General features: G+C 37.5%; 1 protein-coding gene across 1 annotated transcript in view; it reads right to left on the bottom strand.

Annotated features, from left to right (window-relative positions):
- CADM2 (cell adhesion molecule 2) overlaps positions 1–23,726 on the bottom strand; it is a 212,297-nt gene that overhangs the window by 101,447 nt on the left and 87,124 nt on the right. Inside the window, exons 4-6 of the mRNA XM_017731426.1 lie at positions 18,955–19,107; positions 16,322–16,459; positions 10,380–10,550 (exon numbers count right to left, since the gene is read on the bottom strand). Coding sequence (XP_017586915.1) covers positions 10,380–10,550; positions 16,322–16,459; positions 18,955–19,107 — 462 coding nt within the window. The remainder of the gene's footprint in view (positions 1–10,379; positions 10,551–16,321; positions 16,460–18,954; positions 19,108–23,726) is intronic.

Raw genomic sequence — 23,726 nt, forward strand, 5'->3', positions numbered from 1 at the left:
CCCCCAAATTTGGCTTATTTTGTAAATGGCAAGCAGCATGGCTTCTGTCTGTGCACTATTGGCTTGAATAAGCACTTAGGAACAAGTCTGCCTTGGTAACTTCACCCAAGTAGCCTGGGAGATACAGTAAGTTTGATGCTCTGCTTCAGAATAGAATGAATAACTCATTGCTTAAATGGATGAAAAAAAATCAATATTATGTATCTGAAAATTTATTTAATTAGTAATATTTGTGTCTGAGTCAATCTAGTTCAAGTGATTGTGCCACGGCAATGATGTTTCATTTCAATAAAAGTATTCAACAACACTGTGAAATTAAGCTTTATGATAGTACTGAAATTTAGCTTTATGATAGTACTTAAATACTTAGGTTTGATAGAAGTGAATACTTGGTACCATATTCACATGGATATTCCAATGTCTTCTTTTTACACTCCTTTAAAACTGCTTTACAGTCAAGCAGGACCAGGAACAGCATATGGTCCCTTTGTTATCTGAGATTCTTTGATGACTATTGTGTCATCAATCTAAATCTCATCTGGTTTAATTTTTTTTAAAACTATGTTTGTTGTAGGAAAGAGTAGTAACAGCTTGTAACAGGAGAGTGTAAAAGCACTCTCCTGGACGGAAAACAAGAAGCTGGATGCCAGTGTGGGGGAAAAGAAAGACTGACAAGTCAAATATTCCCTCCTGACACTCATAGTAGGTGAGTGCCTGAATTCGAGCACCAACCTCGCAGGAAACCATTTGGGTTACTAATTCTGTGAACATTGATTATGTGGTACTTTGTTAAAGATATTCATTGTACTTGTTTCAGCACCTCACCTGCTGGTCATGCCAGGCTCCTCCACCACTATTACTACAACAAAATAAAGTAAAATGTTGTAGTACACAACATGGAGCTTTGGGTTTTGGGAAGGTGAAAGAGAAGCTGCAGGTACAACACCAAAGCTCCACAGCTCCCCCCTGCTCCATTTCAAATGCTTACAACCTTCCTTTGTCACATAATGTGCTCATTTATCATTCTTACCTACTTTGTGCTTGGCCTTAAAACAGGCAGAGATAAACGTGCGCACATCAGTAGCCCCTGTTGAATTAAGTGGAGGACAGAAGTGGCACCGTCACCCCAGTTCTGAGTGTGTGCCACTCCATGGAGACAGCACCACATAACAGCTACTCCCCTTTACATGGCTCTACAGAATGGGTCACTGGTTTTTGAATTATGCATTAAGTCCCATATACACATGAATGATACTGTAGAAACAATATTTTCTTTGCAAATCAGTTCTGTTTTCTCCGGTGAATGCAAGCAATGAAGCTTAGTTTTACAACTTACATCTTGTTTAATTATTTTTGTCATGCCACTTCTTCAGAGTAAACAATCTGTTCCATTTAGTACCTCCGTTGCCTTACACTGTGCTCTCTCCAGCTTATTTATGTTTTTATCTCACTTCTTCTGTTAAGAGAAGTAAAAAAAAAAGACAAAGAAAAGTCTTCTGCCTAAGCCATGTTATAAAGAAATGCCAAACTTTGAGGCAGCACATGACCTTTCCATGTAACTTCTGCTTTCTCAGATTCTTTTGTTTAAAGCCTTCATTGTTCTGTTGTGTCTGACTTAAATTTACTTGACTATGACTTAAGAACTGTAGCACATCCAAAACTGTTGAAGGAGTTAAATAAGAGCTCTGGATGCTCAGCATTCCCAAACACCCCTTCAGTCCTTTCTCTGACATTCCTATCAGATAGTTTAGTTTATGTAAACTAAAGTTTAGTCTATATAAAAATAACTAAGCAGTAGCATCAGGAAATGAAAATTTGGCTTGCTTCTTGAATAATATACACCCCATCCTTATGGAGAGCAAATTTCTCTTCCTTGGGGGGTTCTGGTAATGGTCTCTACATATGTTTTTATGTTTTCCTCCTAACTGTCTCACCTGCTTGCTAGTCTTTACTCTTGGAAATAAACAGCCCCCACAACTGTTCTGTAGAGGAGTCCTGAAACAGCACTGTCTCATTAGGCTGAGGGTGACCAGAGTGGAAACCTGGGCTGTGAATTATCACAGATTCTGTAATTTTCAGTCTTATCCAATACAATACAGATTTTTTTTTTTTTAATCATTTTATAGTGATTGATAGCTGGTTAGATTAGGAGCTTCGAAAATCAGTCAGCCAGTCCTGAGGACACTGCAACTGGACCATCTTGGAACAGGTTCAGGGATAACCTCACTGTGCTCCTGTTCCAGCACAGCCATGCCCTCTGTCTTTTCATTCCTTTTATCACACGTTTCCTCTCTCCTATGCCTGAAGGCTTACTCCTCTGAAATGGAACTATCTATCTTTTATTTCCTGAATGTTCTACTTTTAATATTATTAAAATATTCCTTCCCTCCCAAACTTCCTTTGAAACCTTCTGGAGCCCTTTCTTAAACACACAACAACCACATGGAATAAGGTGCCCACACCAGATTTCTAAGTTTTTATGCAGAGTAGACAAGCCACCCTGTGGATTTTCTCCATAAGATTTTACAGCAAAATAAATTATATTAGATTATATTTCACTTGTAAACCATATTTGAACATAAACCTCCAGATGGTAAAGGTCAGGATTGTACATTAACCCTTTGAACTGGACATCCCCTTTGAAAGTTTGGCAGTAAACGGACTTAGAAGTTTCTGAATTATTTTGCATTTAAATAATGGATTTCTTATTTTCATCCATCATTAACCTAATTGATCTCATTTAAACATGCAAATTGTGGCAGTGAACTTTCCTGTTCACAGATAACATCCTCTACTGTTTACAGTAACTATCCTTTAAGTTTCATTTGTTTCAAGCATTTGCCAATATGAAAAGCTTAAAAAATATAACTGTACTAATTAGCACAGTGCTTACATAATTATTGAGCTATGTAATTAACTTTTTGCTTAATTTTCATTCAATATGAAGAGATGCACAGTACTGAAACTGTAGCCTTTAAATTGCATTCTTATTATTACTCTTTTTAGCTGCATCTTACACTGGTAAGTATAGAAACATCCCTCCTTTAAGGGAGATAGAATGGCAAGCTGGTCCTCAAAGTATTGTAGTAACATTGGGATATATTTATTCTCCATATTAGCATTCATAGGGTGAATTCGGGAATAAAAAGCAAAACAAAACCCAAACCTGTTTGGGTTGGTTGAGTACCACAACATGGGTGATTCTTGGTTGGGAACCTGAATGTGTATAAGGGATAAGCTTATATAAGAGGGAGACAACTGGAGGACATTGAAATTCTGTCCTCAAGGTCACAGCAATCCAGCAGAACATCTTCAATGAAAGAGAAAAGCAGGAACACTGCTCAGAGAGTTGATCTCTACAGGATGGGAGCATCGGTCGAAGAGACGGTGCCTCCCTTTCAGACTCAGGGAGCCATTTAAGAAACATCCAGGTTTTCCTCATGAGCTTCTATAGGATCTGAACAGCTCACAGGTTTTCACTGAAGTGAAGGACATCCCTGCTTGTTTAGGCTTACAGAGATTTTCTGTGATCACAGGTGGAGGCTTTGTGAGAGACCATGGTCCTCTCTGCACATCAGACAGAAAATGCAGCCCCTTCTCGCTTCTTAAGATGGAATAAAAGGTGGTTTTAATCAATAAGACCAAGCTTGATACTGGCCTCCTTCCACAAGCTCCAGAGGTCTCTGAGGTATCTCTCACAGTTCCAAACCACTCAAATTATACCAAGATGAAATGGTTATAGCAAGAGACCAAATCATGCTAGCTTGGAATAGAGAATGCAAAGCCCTGAATGTGCAAATCTCAGGTGAGTTCTTTCTTTTGTGACCCTAGGGAATTATGCCCCTGGAAAATTCAGGTCTTTTCACTGCATCAGAAGTTATAGGAGAATTGTGTGGTTAAACTCACTGATTGAAGTTATCATTACACAGAAATTTTCTCTCATGGAAACATCAAAACAAGTTTCAATTCTCACAAGAATTGCAACTATTTTCACTCCTGACTCAACATACAGGGTATTTGTTTGAGCTGCCCTAGTGTTTTGGGGCCCTGTTAAAAAAAAAAAAAATTCAAAGGAAAATTGGAAGACTATGTTATTACACCTTATTATCTCAGTTATCAAAACATTTTCTGACTCTGGGGATGCATCTCTTGCCAGATTGTCCATATAAGGATTGTGGCAGTGTGTAATCACACCAAATGTTACTAGACTTTACTTCTAGCCAGTGTGTCTGTCGGGGTGTCACACAGTGTAATGAAAAAATGGTCACAAGCAAATGAGGATGACCAACAACTCTGTTGACTGATCAGAAACCAAAGAGAGCAGCATCAATGAAGGAAATTTCTTTTAACTCTCGTATTTTCTTCACGTCAGAAAAACATATTCTCTGCCTAGACAGCAAAAGCTACTTCCAAAGAAGGGAGATGTGCCCTTGTTCTTGAAGCATGGGTGCCACTTAACTCTGGGATAGTTCCGGGAGACATACCACAAGTGAAAAAAATAAAATAATAATAATTAAACTAAATAATTTTGAAGCAAATGACAAAAGGAGATGTGCCAGAGTACAAAAGCAGAAATGTTTTTTAAGCACAAAATTGGGGAAAATAACTAAAGTAAGTAACAAGAAAGGAGCACATGAAAAGAAAATTAGAATCAGCTTCAAAAAGACAAATGGCCACACAGCTTAAAGAAAATGAATGTGTGACACGTATTTTACTCATTTACAGTACAGAAGGACCACATTTAGGCAGCAGGGAAATTTTTCCTCCTCCCTCCTATTTTATCATAGCTAAGAAGTGTCCCATTTTGTGTGCTCTTGCATGGGCACGCATCTGCCCTTTCTGAGCTACAAAAAGTCACCAAGTCTGGGTAGAGATAGACACCTTGAAGAGCCACTAACATACTTAACATGTGACTAATTCATTAGAATTGAACATTAAGACTTAAGGAAGACAGGTTTTTTTTGTCTCTGTATATTGCTCTGAAGGGCAGTTCTGAGTCCTTTAGACTTTCATCACAAACACAGGGTCTAGCACCCAACTATGCACAATCCTTTTCTTGCCTTCTTTTAGAATGCCTTATTTCATGTAGAGCTATATGACAGTGTAGTACAATATCTACTATATTTAATGTATTCTTACATATTCATACATATTTTTGTTAATTTTTGTTCAGAATGTGTATTTTAGAAACTCTGTTCCAACAAAGACTTGAAAGCAGCCAAGTAGAAAAAAAATGAGCTAAACCCTCCTAGGGAGCATCAGGGAACATAGATATTTGATGAAATTACTCTGCTTACACCAGCAGAAATTCTGGACCCCTCTTGTCATCAGAGAAGCCTCTGTTTGTTGGTACATCAGGAATGAGAGGGGCACAGTGGTGTCAGACACACGAGGACACACAGACACCCCGTGTTCTACACGGCTGCACAAGCGTGCAGCTGATCCCATCTGCAGCCCGCTGCACTCTGAGGGCTTTGTTTACTTAATGCAAAATCAATACCTTTATTTCCAGGACAATGATTCCAACATTCTCATGGAATAGCTGCCTAATTTTAAAGTCAAGTTCAGATGTTCATTGCAAAAGAATCTAATAAGAGCCCACAAAAGAAGAAGCTGCCTATCACACAAACATGTTGCAATAGCCAGTGGAAACAAGTTAGCTGACGGCTATAGATTTGTCAGGCCGACAATTCACTGCACATCTGGGTCTGCCAATATAGAATTTACTCAAAATTGCCTCTCTAGACACTTCTTTACATAACACATATTTAGCTTATTAGTGCTGTCATTTGGGAGTGTGGTCAGCTTTTGAGCAAAATCTCACTGAGTCCATTAGCACGGATCACATTGCAGCTGCCATTTTAGAAGCACGATGATTAGGTTTGAAGTTCAAATGATTTGATTTCACTTTAAGGCTTCAAAAGCAGCCTCTGGGGTAGATTTACGCAATTAATTTTTACAGAGGTCTGCTGGGTAATTTACTGTAGTCAGAGAATCTTCACTAAGGTAAGGCAATTACCACTAGGTAATTTTATGGCACTCTGTTCAGTACAAAGCAACATGCTGGCTGGTTTCTGCTCAGATAAGACCTGGGAGGAAGTGAAGATGCTGCTTTTGGGAATCACAATGTGTCTGCGACACTGAAGAGGGAGGAGAAGAATTCACTGACTTCCCAGATGTGGACTACAATTTGGACATGCCCTCAAAATGTCTTCTCAGATGCATGCATGAGGACTTAGCCAATCTCTTAAACATCATACTGAGAAGCTTTCAAAATTGAAGCACTGTACCCATGATTCTTTAATACAGGAACAAAGAATGCATTCTTTGTTTAGTCTGAACACAGAAGTAAACAATGAAATTAAATATCCCTTTGAGATTTGTACTTATCACTTACAAGAAGCACTTCCTAATAATCAGTGGCAGCTAGGCTGACAAGCAAACTTCAGAGCAAAGCCAGAGGGGATACAAATCTATTTTAGGTTTGCTATTGACAGTAAGGGTCAGAGGGAAAATAAACTCAGCAAGCGGTGTCATGCTACCACAAACCTCTGCTGGCCAAGCAGAAACTAAATTACAGCCAAACCTTTCAGCAGAGCAGAAAGACTTGGGCAATTGGGCTGCTCTGTAGTGCACAGAGCACAACATTCAGATGAATAGGATTAAGCACAAGTGAGACATAACATAAATTACTGACAAATAAATCAAAGGATTGGAGGAACTAATTATCTCATAGTCTGGAATGGGGCTATGTTATGCTTTTCCCTATTATTTCAGTATTTCAGGTTTGCAAAATAAATCTGTGAAGCCCTGTGAAAACAAGGACTGATCATGGTCTCCTCCAAAATAATAATCTCAGATAGGTAATCTCAACTACCAGACTGAACTATGAGAAGGAAATGAAAGAAAAGAGCAGCAGAAGGACCTAAACACTATTTCTATCACATACACATAAATATGCAATGAAAGAAAAGAAAAATATTTTGAGTGTAGAAGTTTATTCCTCAGCTTCATTTCATACACTGTAGTACTACTACTGGGAAAGCTTATTTGATTTCTCTGTGACACTAATAAAAAATTAGATTTGTGTAAGGGGAAGATGAGGGAATAAACATATTCTCTATCTGATGGCTTTCACTTTTTTAAGTTTACTTCCTACCACAGCTGATGATAAAAGCAGCTGTGTGGACTCATAAGCACTTCTATCTCCATCTCTCCACAGACTAATTACAAATATCTGTTTCATACAGTCCCAGTATCTAAGGCAGATTTAATTTTACTCTATCTTTCACTAGGCATATATCAAAACCTGTCATTTCATTCCATTACCTTGCTTTCCTTTTTCTCTACCTATCGTCCACTGGATGCAAACACAACCATGTAACTCCTACTCTTCTATTGTTTGATTTTGCTTTGCTTTTTGGTTAGTTTGCTTGTTTGCTGTGATGGAGCCACAAATGTTTTGTCCATTGTCAGGGGCCAGTTGCTTGAAACAAAGGCTTTTCAACTTTCAAGCATAATTATACAGGGCAGAAATGCCTAGAAAAGTTCTTATTTCCCTTTTCTTCTAACTGGTGATGATACACTGATAGCTCATGAGGAGCATCTATGAAGCAGAGATAAAACTTTTCAGATTTTAGGAAGGAGTTTAAAACTCAAGTGCAGCTCTAGTGAGCGATGCCACACCTTTGTATATTCATTCTCTGCTAAACTGATGCTCACCCATGCTGTTCTGTTTGACCATTTTAAGAGACCTGCTTATCATTCTCTGACAGTTGTCTGCCCATCTGATAGATCTCTGGGACATTAAGAACAAGTGGCAATGCCAGACTAACTTGGTTGTGGTTTTGGAGCCTACAGGATGTCAGATGAACAAATTCTCCTGACTTGTCCCGTGAGGTCCCATAATTCATCAATTTTGCCGGCACTGTTTTTGACCTGCTGCAAGGTGGCATTGAGGATATACACTGGATCAGCTTCCACAGGATCCTGTGAGCATGATTCTTGTTAATACAAATAGGATGTCTCTAACCTGTTTGAAATCTTATGGGATGATGGAAAAAAAGCAGCTTCTAGTGACCGCAGTAACATCCACAACAACGGTGAGCAACACCAGGAGAATAAAATCAAGGAGCCCAGGTCCAGTGCCATGTACTCCATTTGGAGTATTTGGGATTGCTCTAGTGAATCATTTTACTCCACTTTTTCCTTTAAGGCTCTCTGATGAACGAAATAATCAGTTCCTTGAATCTTCTCCTTTTATAAAGTTTTCTTTCAAAACTTGCCCAGCATTAAGACTTCTGAGTATGTTGACCATGGAAATGTAGGTGGCAAGGTAAAGGACAAAACCACTGTTCTTAGTTTTCTTGTCCCCAATAATAGAATACTCCTTTATCCACAGCTTTAAATGGTACTTCCACTTTCTACCCTAAACTTCAGCTTCTTTTGGCACATTTATCACTTCTCTGTCCATGTATAACAACTCTATGCCAGTGCTGGAGAGTGTTAAATTGATTGGTAGAAAATTAATGGAGCAAGCAGGAATGATAGAGAACAATTACTTGTGCATTATAGCTTTTGATAAGCTGGCAGTCTGAGGGGGCAGTAACATAAAGCACACTGGTACTGTAAATGCCCAGTGCAGTCTGACCTTATTAGAGAATGTCAGTGAGGCCAGAGAAGAGAGAGAAGATGCACCTCACTGCTATTTAGCAAGGGACTGTCTTACTACCAGGGTGCAAATTGGAAGGAAACAATAAACATTCAGGAATTTTTATATATTAGAGGCCACAAAAAGGCTTTTTTGCCTTATAATGCTCATATGCAAACCAAAGCCCTTTACCTTCAATCATTTTACATTGCAGCTGCTTTAAACCTTGGGTAGCTGCCCAATTTCTTTATCTACTGTTCCATTCAATTTGGTTCATCTCCTGTGGTGCCAACATCTTCAGCAAGGCACTGAAGAAAGGGCAAAGAATTTGGAAGTGAAGACATGGGCAAGTTCAATGGCTGATGACTGTGCAATTTAGAATGCAAGGAAGTAAAGTTGTTAAGGATTCATGTCCCCAGCACAGATGCATTTGAATACATTAGGAGAGGTGTTTAATAACCATTGGGTGAAGAAAGGCCCTCCCTGATCTCCCTCAGTAAAATGATAGCTAGAATGTTTCAGGAAACATTTTGAGCACATATGCTAATCCACACTCTCTTCATTTTCAGACTTTTTTGCAGATGGTATTTTTAGCAAAATTGCCAGCTTCTATGCACAGAGTGCTTTTGCCATTCCTGCATTTTATACATGCTACAAATCTTAGAAGCTATCCATGTTTAGAAACAAGTTACATATGGCAGCAGCCCTTGACTCGGTTCCTCAGGAACTGGTCACAGTCACTGAACACTTGTCTGCTTCAGGGACAACCTTGTCTGGTTTATCACAGGTTGACTACTCCTGGTCTAGAAAGAGATTCATGAAAGGTCTCTTCCCTTTCCCTGCTCTGACATCATTTTGCAGATGCCTGTTTTTGCTAGCTAGGCAATGAGATGTACAGATATTCTCCAGAAAACCAAACAGCTGGACCCTGAGAAATGGGGGATATAATACAAGTGAGTATGAAAATGCCAGCTCATGGTGAAAAGGTGTTCTTCTGAGTAAGTGTTCTCAGAGTTTGTAAGTGACAAAAATGCACTGACTGAAAGGACAACCTGACTTCATAGTAAAGCACACAGACACAAAGGCAGAGCTGTTCAACTTTGAAACACTGCACTATGGAAAACATTGTGTCCAGAAATGCTATTTGAAAGAAAAAATAGCCAATATACAAAGATAAATTGAAGGTACAATTGAAGTTTGGATTATATAGACTAACATCTGATGTAGATCAAGCTTCAAAATAAATTCTAAAGGGCTTTTCCCCCTGGGCTTGTGCTATTAGCAACACTTTAGGCTTTCATTAACAGGATTCAGCATTATTGAGGCAATCTGCTACAAACTTTGCTTATTTATACCCTTGTTTCAAGTTTCTAGGTACTTTCAAAGAAAACTGTGAATTAAGATGCTCGATGTTTAATAACACGTCTACATTGCTTCAACGATAAACAAAAACTACAAATGCATTTTCTCTCCACTACTTCTCAAAGAAAACCAAGAACTCAGTCCCACAGTGCTCTCAACGGTAAAGCTTTCCTTAAACTTTTTAGAGTCACTCCTGTAAAAATAACACAAAAACCCCCAACCAAACAACCAAATACAAACCACAGAAGTTGGCTAAAAGAAAGATGTTATCTATCTGCACAACACCACAGAATTTTCCTCCAACAGACACTCTGAAACAAAACAAAACTATAAAAGCAAGCATTTATAACATTTATGTATTACTTACAGTGTATTTCTAGAACCTGCATTGCTATCTGAGGTGTAGAGTTTAGGGACTCATGATCTACTCTGCAACTTACAACTGCACCATCATCACTGCGATCTGCTAGGAAATCCAGCGTGCTGCTGACTGTGAATGTTTTGCGATTTGCATCTTCTTCTTTTATATATTTAACATCTGAAAGAAAGAATAAACAGTTAGTTATCTTTCCAATATTTTTGGAAAAACGTAGTCCAGCATTACAGAGCTAAATCTTTTATCACAGTTCTTGGAAAAAACCCCAGATCTTTCATATCTGTATTGATCTCTTTAATATAAAAGTAATTAGACTGCAGTTATTCCTCAATTTTCTCTCATTGTCAGAACAAGAGATACATATTGAAAGAGAAAATTTTAAAACTGGTTCCATGATACTGCACTCAAAAAGTAATTTTATTCATTATTACCTCTTGAATGTTTAGGTCCATATTTGACATAAACTTTCTCTGCAGGTCATGAGAAAAAAAAAGTGATCTTGTCCCACCCTCATTGCCTTACATATTCACAGTGTCACTAAATATTAAATTTTCTAAGCTCATGTTTATAACCTTTCAAAGTAATGCAGTATATGGATATTACTGAAGCCATGTGCGTGCAGTCAGATTAATCCTGTGCTTACTTTTTCATTGCTTATTCTTTTGTTTGGTTAGAATTATGCTAATTAACTAATAAAACCAAACCCAGGTATAGCCATCAGTGGTAATAAACAACTGTAAATAGAGCACGTCATAGTATTTACTGGAATCTACAGATGAGTCCCAAGATGACCAGAAATAAAATTACTACAGAGAACTTCCACTCCCTGCTTTATATCGTGCTAAATTGACCTGGTGCTTTTGTGCAGATGCAGTTAAAAATTGGAGACTTAGGCAGTATCATCTCAGTTCAAGGTTAAGGTTTACATTCAGAACATTTTGTTGTAAGACATACATGCTAGATCAGAAATGAAGATCTGAAAGACTGAGCATTTGTGTTAAAATGTTTTAATGTATTAAGTGGTACATGAGATCTTCTCACACAAACTTTAGAATTGTTTTACTTGGTTCCCAACTACTTCAAATACTTATTGATTTTAGTTTACTTCAGAAAATGGTAAGCTTGTTATATTGATTTATTGCAATGAAAGCTTGAAAAGACATCTATAAATACTTAAACATATATATTAAATTACACTGAGATTTCTTATGTCCTCTGTGTCCTAAAAAAAGTGAGAGGTTTCAGTTTTATAAATTATACTAAATCCCATTAGAGAAGGGAATGACCTAAATAAAATTTCCATGAAATATCAATTTTAGAAAGCAAATCTTCAATGGCTTAAGCTACATCTTTTTAGATTAAAAATACCTCTGACATCAGAGAGGTGGTCTTTATCATTGTCTCCAGACAGACAAGGACACCATGTAGTTATACAGTTTCCATTTTTCCCTAAAAAATAATTATTTCTTGCATACAAGAATTTTTCTGCCTGTTTGCTGCTAAGCTTTAAAAGATTTCCATTTCTGACATGGTCACTATTAATATTTAGGGATTAGTAGGTGAGTGAAGTATTGACCAGAGCTAAAGCAAAGTTATTATAATCAAACAATAAATGTCTTCAGTAATATTTAAAGCAAACACATGCGATTTTGTTCCCAGAGTTAGGTTTCCAAATTTAATAATAGTACCTATATAGGTAACATTCTGCTTATAAGTAATGTGCACATCCCTTTGCTTACTGACTTCAGGTGGGGGACAGAAGACTGCTGAAAACATCCACAACTTTAATTTTAGTAAGAGGTTGTGGATTCTTAATCCTTTAGAAAAACAAAAGCAGTTTATTTCCTAAATGGATGTTTAGAAACCTCTGTCTAGGCATCTATTGTTTGAGAGGGCTCAACTCCTGGAGTTATCTATCTCTGTAAAAAGGGCAGTGATATTTTTCTATAAGCAGCTGACATCCTCACCAACAGAAATAGCTTGTCCTCCTTATCATCTGTATTTTCTTAGATGTTTCTTCATGGCAAAATGAAGATGATTGTAATATGTGCTAATTGAGTGTAAACCCAAGTGAACATAGGAGCAGTGGAGATCAGGTACTCGGTACACACCATCCCTCAGAATATTTTACAGAATTTTTAAATATGGCAGTTGTAGGCTGCTGTTTCATTCGTTTTCTTGCTGCTCCTCTCTCTCCTAAATGCTCCCTTGAAGAAAAGGTGAAAAAGAAATCCATTACACAAGCACTTTGTGTGGGAGGCACTGTAATGGAACAGGCTGGAGGGATACAGCTTTACAGAAGAGTACCTAGGGGTTCTGAGGACAGGTTGAGCATTAGTCAACAGAGTGCTTTTGCAGGGCTGAAAGCTAAACCCCACTGCCCTGCATTAGTAAGAGCACACCCAGGAAGTCAAGGGAGTGATCCCTCACCTCTATTTGGCACATGCATGGCTGCATTGAGAGTACCAGGCCAAGTTTTGGGCTTTCTGAAGAAAAAATGTACAATAAAAGTGTTGAAAAATCTGAACAGGTGCAAGCAAGAGCCATGGAGATGGGCAGAGGAGCTGTACCAGGACAGCTCAAGAAAGTTGATATTATCTAACCTGAGGAAGAGAAAACTAAAACCAGATCAAACTGTTGCCTTAAAGAACATAAATCGTGGCCATAGAGAAAAAAATCCAGTCCTCTCAGAGGCGTACAGCAAAAGTTGAGGGGCAACAAAAGTTACACTATGACAAATCCTGATTATGTGTCATGAAATACCTACAAATAATGAAAACATTCCACAAGAGGGCTTTAGAATGCTGAAAAATCTAGCCTGGACAGACTATGGAATATCTGTCCTGGGAGATTTTTCAAACCTGAATTGGAGAAGACCTTTAGCCCCTTGATTTAACCTTGATATGGATGTTGGGCCAAATGAAATCTCAGGATCAGCTATGGGCCCACTTCCATGACTTTTTCAGACAGGCACATATAGATATGCCTGTATCAACTAATACAGGTTTGCATCTCTTAAGTATCGATGTTTGATAGTGAAATAATAAATGGAAATGATGGAGTGTCCATCATCCATTGCTCATTGCAAGCTATTTAGAGAAGCACACGCCTGTAACACATGGAAATACCCATCTTTTAAAAAGACAGCTTTTCTGGCTTTATATGGCAGATTTAATTTTTGTTTATGTTTAAACTCAAGTTCTGACATGAAACAGCCTTCTTATTTAAAAAAATCATCTTTGTTTTTAGAGGTTTATCAAGAAACAATCATCAGTGCCTCTCTGTAATCTTTGTGTATACTAAAAATACATAAACTTATTCAAAGTATCTTAACCTGCTGCAAACAAATGAACTTTTTTGTTTTATAATCCAATCTATCCAGGGGAAAAAAAAAAAAGGAAATCCATTCAAAATATTCCTGAAGCCTAAAAATAATTCTTTACATAATCTTGTTGAAAGAGCATGTAACAAATTTTGTTAAAAAAAAAAAGTAATTATAAAATGAAAATTTTGCTTTTAACAATCTTACAGAAATATCACCAGAATGCTAAACTGCAGATCCCTTTATTAATTTGGTGCATATATGAGTGACAGAACACTAAAGTAAAAGGTGTGGCACCCAGTGCTTCACATTCAGTCTCTCTCATTACTAACACTTACTTTATCAAACAATATTCCTTTACCAGATGATGATTCATTTTTTGAGTAATAGCAATGGAGCTACAATTTTAGAGTGGCTTTTCCCCCTTTGGTGCAACTCTGATCTCAGTGCATCATTTACATTCGATTGCACCATGTATAATACAGTGTAACACAATTGGATTTACTGGTGCTAGACAGACGAACTCCTAACCTTTAATGTCAGCTGCATTAGCATATAATTTCATATCTATTTTCTCAGATTTATCATTTCACCTTTTACACTGCACAAAGCTAATGTAACTTCTGCTGATGCCACTGCAGACTGGTTAGGTTATTTTATTTCTAACCTTTGAGAAATGGCAATGTGCTCTTCAGAAGACCTAGAAAACTAAACTGAAATGAATGTGCTCAGTACTTTCCTCTTATTTCTGGTTGTTGGGGGTTTTTTTCCCCCTTTACTGTTCTTTTTCATACCATTTGGTTTCTTCCCCATCCTGTTTTGTTTTTTTTTAAATCCCCTTAGGAACACTTGAGAAGAACAAATTAGTTGAAGAGTCAAATTGCCAAACTGCTTGCAGGCTTCAACTACATGTCAGCTGAAGGAAAGGCAAAGGTATTACATCAGATTTTAAAACATAGTTTTCAAAATAAGATCTTTCCAAATATGTGTTGCCTTGCTGTTAGGCCGACTGTATCAGTGTTTCTCCTAAAGTATTGACATGGTTTGGAGTGATTTCCAATCTTTACATGCCTTGAATATGTATATTCATCCTGCCATCTTTTCTGAAGGATAGATTCTATGCTGTACCATGTGCGTTAGCTGTGCTGTTAAATTCCTCTTTGTAATCACATTTGACTAAGTGCTGCATTTCTTTCATCAATTTCCTCAAATTTCCCAGTATTGCAAAGAATTATTCTCTGTTTCCTCATTTTCTATCCTTGTTAAACATTTCAAATGGATCCAGTCTAAAATGCTTGTTTCTTTCAACACTATTCTCATTTTCATTAGAAATATAAGGATACCTCTAGAATGGACAGGATTCCTTAGGCAATCATCTGCGATCTCCTTTATTTACCAATTTTACACCACAACTCTGGTTTTGCACATTGAACTGTGGTAGACAATAGTAAAGGAAGATGAATGGTTCTGTAATTAACTCTGTATGTTTGCTTGAGGCAGATTATCGAGCTAACGAAATCCAAAATATTTGACAAATCAGATAAATGTAGGGTGGGGTTTTGTTTGCTTGTTTTTGTTTTTTAAAGCTACACAGAAAAGGTGGATTTTGAATCATTTATTCATCTGTTTTTATAGCAGAATGAATAGAGGTGACATGAATAAATACCAATACCTTATCCTTTTTATCCATCTACTTTATAAGGGGCACCTCAACTGGCTTGCAGGTGTGACTGTGCCTTCTGCAGCAGGAAGCTCTCTTCACTCACTCATTCACCAATGAGGATTTAAAACTATTCCAGCATTTATAAGAATATGGACCAGAAAACTAAGTTCTAAGCAAAGAACATACAAAGTGAAAGAGAAGACAGAAAGGAAATAAATAACTTTTTATATGCAGCTCTTTCCTAGGTCACTGCATCCTCAAAGGCAAATCCTTGCTGTCAGCTTTGGTTTTAGTCACTCAACGGCTTTTCAGTTACAGCAGACTTTGTCCAACTCCCCCCCAGCCCCTGTGAAGTTTTCCTGATCCCCTTTAACATCGATCTTCTCCCTCCTCCTTGCTGCAGACTGTCAGCATCCTTGCCTCAGCTGTAGATTCCGAGTTTCCCAGCTGAGACTCCCTCATTTGCTACATCCTGACTCCTCCCCACCAGAGCAGGCTCCACAGCTCTCCTATGGGAAGTGCAATCTTCTGTCTCCTTCATATGGTTCTGCCTCACCTGGTCATGTTATTTAGAGGAGTATAACCTAAATCTGGGAATTAACTAAATCAGGCATACCTCATGTTGGAATGGCACAAAAGAAATGAAAAGGGAAAATATCAGGGATGAGGGGTATGACTGTGATGATAATAATCCAGAAAACAATTCTCTAAGAAGCCTCACAGTGGAGTTTATTAAGCTGCACAGAGTTCTGAGCAATCCAAACCATCAGTTTCTACCATTTGAAGAAACAATAAAAAGATGGTTATATGACAACTACAGTAATTTACAATCAATTCTTTATCTGACTCAATAGGAGAAACCTTACAAACACAGATTAAAAAACATAATTCTACAGAATGTATAGTTTTGGCAATTGGACCAAATGACACCAAAATCCTTTTAAATACCTTTAACTTCTTTGTCGTTCTTGAACCATCTGATATCGGCTGCTGGCTTACTACCAGATGTCTTGCAAGTGAGCTGCATCCTCTCTCCCTCCATAACTGGTGAGGTAAATCCAGTAATTTGTGGCTTCTCAGGAACACCTAACAAGCAAACAAACAAAGTAATTTCTCTGATAGTGTCAGCTGCTGCCACGAACACACAACCAACCTAAAGTTCACTTCTTCATATGCTCTAAATTCTGGAAACAGGATAATTAATTCCTCGTGCCTTGTCAGTTAAACCTTTTTCCTATTGTAAATAAACCATCAATCTGAATGGTAGTTGATTCTAAATAAGTAAAGCAAGCAGGAATTGCCTAATTTTCTAAGAGAAACAGATTGCATTTTAATAAATACCTTATCTCTGTATATTCTGCACGCAGGTCTAGTCTGACTTGTTACAATATTTAAAGTGCTCAGCACAGCAAGCAGGATGACAAAGCACATTAGAAGCACAGCTGTGAAAATTAAACATAACTGGCAACAAAAAGCTGAACTGACCTAAGTTTAGAACAGATGTTTACACCTCAATAATGAAGACTTTAACACAAAATCCAGGGAAAAGGGAAGAGGAAAATAAATACAGGAGTCACTTTATCTCCACAGAAGGCAAAACCAAAACATCAAGAGGTATAATCACAGCTCCACTGTCTATGGAGAGTTCTTCAGCTGAATACAAGTTCTTCAGAGGAGATCATATGACTTTGACATACCATGCACATTATATTACATTTGGAAATGGTTGTGTTTCAACGAGCCGTGGAAGATTAAAAAAAAACCCCAAAAAACAAAATATGAATAAAATTGGGAAAATTTTGATCACTACTTGTATAAATCCATTTAACTTATGAAGACACGAGAATAACTTATTTTAAAGTAATACTGATGACTGATATTTAAAAATCTCTAAAAAAAAGTCAGCTGTAGCTTGCATTTACAGTGCTTTGGTGCATTCATATTTGTGGCTACATAAAAGGGCTCAGTCACAGTAATTGATCCTCTGCCCTGTATTTAATAATTTGGTTTTCCTGTATCTCTTTTCCAAAATAACAGATTATGTACATAAAAGCAAAGCAGCATTACCTATTGCACAGTACATCTCTTTAAAAAATCTAATTCTCTCTTTCAGGACAGAAAATGGTGTTTGCTACAATACCTTGACACTTAAATTTTCTAATCAACAGCAGAACAGCCAATATAGAGATTATTTGTACATAAAAGGATAGTTTATCTGATTAAAAGATGTAATACATCTTTTAATGTGGCAGAGATCCCCTTCTCCAGTAGAAAATGTTTTAAGAGTTTAGAATGCTATTTTGAAATAGGAAATTACAAATACAAAATGAAGAAAAGGCAGGAATCTTAAACTGTGCAGCTTTCTCTCTTAGAAGGTAAGTAAATGATGGGAAAACTTCATGAAACCCTCCCCTAAAATGAAGGTAAAGCTTAAAGGACTGTGAAAGACCAATATACTTCTGTTACTAAGTATTGGCTAGATATTTTTGGGGTTTTCTTGTCTTTTTAACACCTTTCTTTGTCTTTCTGCCATTTAAAAGGTTGACCTGGTGCACTCCTCAATTGTTTAGATCATGAAATGCCTCTCCACAGAAAGAAGATTCAGCATAGGCAGTTGCTATTCCAGAATATACTGCTTTGAGTGGGTACTTTTTGTCCTTAATGGCAAACTTGTGAAGATTTTTGTAAAACAGTCTCACAGGGACTGAAAGGGAGATGTATTTCATAACCTAAGCACAAAACCAATTCCCTGGCTGGATTAATGTGACTATTACTGCCACAGAGAATTAGTCCTATTAAATTCAATGGTCTGCCCATCCACATATAAAAATAAAACAAAAAGAAAGAAAGAGTCATGTTCAGGGACAGAAAAAAGGAAAAAAGAATAAAAATCAATCTCTAAAATCATATAACCTCTTAGGTTTGCAGGTGTGTTTCAATGAACTAGAGCAATTTTGGCTGATTGGGCTACTGACATTCATAGAGTCATACAAAGCTTCGAGCAGAAACTTTATTTCCTGGGCATCTCTTAAAATCTATTGCTTTTCTATGTGTATCTATAACCTTTGGGGAAAACAGCAGAGAACTTAGAGGATAAAGCATAAAAGAAGCAGCAAGCCCAGTGAAAATTTGCACTTTATGGACCAAAAAAAAAAAAAAAAAGAAAGCAGAACGAGCCAAAAAAAAAGCACGACGGAAAAACGATAAAGGTCTAGAGCCCGTTTTGATTTCATGCTTTCTGATTTTCTCCCCTTTGCCCTATCCAATAGATTGTTAGGACATGAACACATGCACCTTCTCTGCACTTGTGGTGCTCAGGATGTAGAGGTTATGTCCATTTTATGGAGCACTCGTTCCGTGGTGTTTGTGTGCTCCCTAATTCATTATCCTGCCACGGTGCGAACAGTAAGAGGCATGTTATTTTTCAGCACAGCAATATGAAACAATAAACATCAGGGAAACTAGATCAGACATTTACATTTATCTTCTGCCAAGCCTTAGAAAAGTTCATTCTTATCATAATTTGCCAGAGCCTGAGGAGCTTAACACTTGCTTCTTTCTGCTCAGCTGTTCGTCCTTACCGAGAACGGTGAGGAAAGCCTTGGAAGTTTTGACAGGCATAGTGAATAAAGAGCAGGTGTACTGCCCTTCGTCCGACAGGGACACATCGCTGACACTGATACTCAGCTCGTGCCACGATGCTCGGACCAGCTCAATTCTGTTGTCCCTCAGAGCTGAAAAACAAAAAAATAATCCACGTTAAGGCGGGATCCAGCACGTGAGCAAAGCGTGGGGTGTTATACAGGAGGCTCGATGAAGGTTCCTAGTGAAACCAGGCCCTGGAACACAGGGATGTGGACACAGTTGTCTATGCAGAGTAGTTTGTTTTCTCTGTGGAAAAAAGTATGTGAGTTTAGCAAGTGTTCAAGTGGTGTACTGGGTGATTTGTAACATATATTAACCTAGAAACTACAGAATTTGAGTTACCTCTGGCCTGCCTCTAAAAATCCAAACAATGACACGGATTTCTGCCCCCTCACAGCTTTGTTAAGTGCCTAAAATAAATGCTTCCCAAAACCAGCCTGTTTTACATGTATTTACAGATGTTGAGAATCCTGTGTCCATCCCTGCATAGCTTGCCTACAGATTTTTCTCCTGTCCATTACTACTCACATTGAACAGGAATATCAGATATCTCGAATTCTGTAAATGAGTATTTCTTATTGGTAATAACTGATAGATTGAAAATTCCACTTATACGTGCATATGTAGTTCATTCAACAAATTGAGGTAATTGTGTATATTGGCTTTACTTTTTTGATTAAAATAAAAATATGATCTTCTATTTCATTTGCATGAAACCAATGAGGGAAAAAGAACATGTAGATTCACTGAAATTCAAACTGTCACTTTGGTTAATGATTTAAAATTTACAACATTTTAAAACCTGTACTTAGGGTAACCCCCATTTTCTATTGAAAAACTGCCAAAACATTCCCAAACATTCTATTTCTCTGCAGTAAAGCTGTTTCAGGAGTCTGTATATATTACTCAAGCCTTTCCACAGCATAGAAATACTAATATCATAAGTAAGCAAACACTGTAATTCTCCTAAGCAAACAGTAAAAAAGCCTCTGTAACTCAAGAAGTTTAGCTGTATACCTCTAGATCCAAATCTCTGGCCTGACAGTGTGTGGAACTTCAAGGAGTCTATTTTTATAGCAAGCCTCTGAAACTCAAAAGCAAAATGGGACTATGATATTTATCGAGACAGTTACACTTGCATTTGTGAGAAGAACAAAGGTGTTCAAGTCCCTAATGCTGTTCTCTCACCTCTTTCTAAAGTCTCCAAAGACTCTTAGATTTGTCTAGTAGATCTCTTCCAGTGACAAAAATAAGAAGTTTTACCGTGGTTCTTCTGCTATTAAACCTAGATGTTTCTGCCCAATTGCTGTCCAAGTTGATCCACATAGATTTATGCCACAGTAAGAAGATACAGTGAAGATTCAGCAAAAATGTCACTTGAATTTGTTTGCTTCTAAGGCTGCCATTTAGGTTTGTTTTCACCAGGAAATTTCAGCTGACTTTACTGATTATTTCAGGGCAGGCCAGCTAAAGCTCAGCTTCCTCCCTGCAGGGTCTGAAAGGTGGCAGCTTAAGCAGGTCTAACATATAGACATGCCCTGAATTTCTTCAAGGCTCATCAAAGGGACTGAGGTGGTGTGTAATGGACACATTCCAAACAGAACTGAGATGTTGTCTGGCTGGCCACAACAAGAAAAAACCCAACAATTATGTATTTTATAATATCAAATCCATATAATGATGCAAAAAGGTGCAATGTTAAACAAACAAGCAAGCGAACCAGAAGCCACCAAACGCGAAGCTGACAGAATGGCCCAGAAAAACAAGCTCAGGAAAACAAAAAGGCACATAAAGCAAGTGTCTACCAACCCCAAACAGCAGGCAAAGCTCATCACTGTGGCTTTAGCAGCCAAAACTCCTCACAACAGTGAAGCTGTTGCTGTCTTTGAGGAAGGAGATGGGGACTCAGAATTCCTTTCTCAGCTTGTCAATTCTAGTCAGATGCAAATGAGCACACGTAAGAATGGCAGTTTATTTCATATTACTGACCTTCCAAAAAAAAAAAAAAATTTTAAAAAGGATTCAGCGCTTCCAAATGGTTTGATCACCACCACACCCATTTATATAATTTAGCAACAGCATAAAAAATAGAAAAATGAAACAAACAAACCCCAACAACAAAAAACCTCTCAGCACTCCATAATTTGGAAATGGTGATTTTTTTTCCTGCTCTTAATCTGAAATTATTAAAAAAATAATGCACTATCTCATCTTACATAGTATTTTACTTTGTTATAATTTTCAGTTATTTCCTCATGATGAAGATTTATGTGTCTATTGAAATATTTTCCTACAGATGGGGCAAGGTTTAGAATTTCATGCACTAAGAAGAACAGTACAGCACAACTGGCCTACAGATGATGCCAACAGCACATCATTTAGATCCTACAACTGAAGCACAAACCATTTCTATCAACTACATTCCTACTGCTCCCCTCCCTCACTTCCACCCCCTCCACACCTTTTTTTAACCTTTGTACAATATAAAAACCTCAGCTCAGTCAATTTTCTGGAAAGCTGGTAAAAAACAACCACTGGCCAAGAGATGAGATCAGATATTCCATGTTTCATTATGGAGTGGATTTTTATTGAAAGAACAGCAAGAAAGTTTCATAATGGAAATACCAGCACAGCCTTTGCAATAAATGCAGCAAATAGCACCAACATAATGTTCCTTTGCAGGAAAGATGTTTGTCAGAAGCATTTTTCTAAGTGCTGGGTCTAAAGACAATTATCTCTTCCATCATTTTCAAACCTGAATATTTGTAAGCTTTCCTGTCTACGCAGATGAGAGGCAAACCAAATTTTAGTGCTATGGCTTAGACAAGGTGAGCACTTATACAGAGACTTTTTAGAATCTTATTTTCAAATTGTATTCCTGTAACTGTTTCTATATCCTCATCTATTTAGAAAGACACCAGTTTGTCTTCAGGGAATTGATGACTGTGATGGATGCCAGAACTGGTTTGTTTCCATTTTCTGTCTTAGGTGCATTTTGCTAAAATGGTGATGGAAACAACAGGAACACTGCAGAAAGAAGAGTAATTCCAGCAATGCGTGATATCCAGGCATTGTGACTGAGCAGGACAGGGTCTGGCTCATGGCAGAAAAATCTTGCCAAGCCTGGTTCATGGAGCAGAGCAGCCCACAGAGGCTGGACAGAAGGCAGCTACTGAAAGGCACCAAGTGGCAAGCAGGTCCACCATAGTAGTTCAGATAAAGTTCCATAAAGTAAAATACAAATTGTTCCCTCACATTTAATTAGCACTTGAACACAAAATAGTAGAACACTGCTCTTTTGAAACCTTCTTTGGAAACTCTTCTTTTTTCCATTTCACTTTGTTAGAAGCCAAAAAGACTTTTCTGGCCTCTTCCTGGGGATTTTAACCTACATTGTTGAGTCATTACCCTATCCATAGTTTGCATACCTACAGAGAGACTAGAAAAAGGGTAAATAAACAGAATATTTATTTGAGTTCAAGGAAATACACATATGCCAAAAGCAGTAACAGAGAATACCAGCAGTGGCATCTCTTTGCTAAATTCTTATGTTGCAAGGCCTTTGAAAAATATAAAATGCAACAAGAAATATAATTACATAGTAAATTCCAATATGCCCTAGGTACATAATTTCAGTTTTCTGTAATTCCCAGGCACATATCATGTAGTTAATTTGCAAGGCATGAAATAATTATGCATAAAACACTTGTTCCTAAGCAGACACACTTCATTTATTTCACCTGTCATTCTCTTTTCCTGTGGAAAAGATTTCCTTTCAGAATGTTCTCTGACACAGAAACAAGCAACCTTGACAATTTGTATAGTTGAGCTAATTATGAGTAAGAGATACAGCCATGTATTTCATCTGCATTAATTAGTAATTATTGAGACTGACGACCATCACAATAAACTGGCCTCCTTGTTCACAATCAAAGTTGTACTTTATTTTTTGAAAAAAATAATAATATAATGATCATATATTATCATAGAGAAATCCTGCAACAGGACTTATATCGGAGAGACAAAAGAACCTTAGAAATTTGCAGAAATTGAAAAAACATCCACATTTCACACTGTGAGGAAAAGGCAGCTGGACCTGTTAGATGTAGCAGCCACACAGCAGCATCTCTAATGTTATTTCATCTAAAATGACCACATCTTTGTATTATTTTAAGTCATATATTTGAAGAACGGGGGAAAAAACAAACAACTAAATCCCCAAATCCCTCAGAGTAATTTGCTGATGTTTTGAGAATACTAACTTGACATATGCTGCCATCCTGGGACTCACTCAACAAAATTTTTGTCCTTATGTTGGAGTTCTTCCCTCTCTCATGGGAATAACATAACCATTAGTTGGAACCAGAAGGATTTCTGATACTCTGCAGGTCATGGTAAACTCCCAGAATTCTAATACTTATGAAACTGAGACAATCCCTCTGATTTCCAGATTCCAACATTCTGAATGTAGTACCATCATCTGAAATAGATTTAAAGGGATTTATGTTGTGTTTCTGGATATACTTGAGAAGGCCCTTTTTCTTTGCTCCTAATGAATTCAATATATCAAGATTCCCATAGGATGATCTACAGAACTTGCTTACAGTTGTGCATCAACCACCACCACCAGAGCAAGAAAAAGAGAGACAGAATGGGAGTAAATGGAACAAACCAAACGATTATTATTCTGTGTCTTCTAAACATTCAT

The sequence above is a fragment of the Corvus brachyrhynchos genome, unplaced genomic scaffold (genome assembly GCF_000691975.1).
Source record: "Corvus brachyrhynchos isolate BGI_N302 unplaced genomic scaffold, ASM69197v1 scaffold152, whole genome shotgun sequence".
Lineage (NCBI taxonomy): Eukaryota > Metazoa > Chordata > Aves > Passeriformes > Corvidae > Corvus > Corvus brachyrhynchos.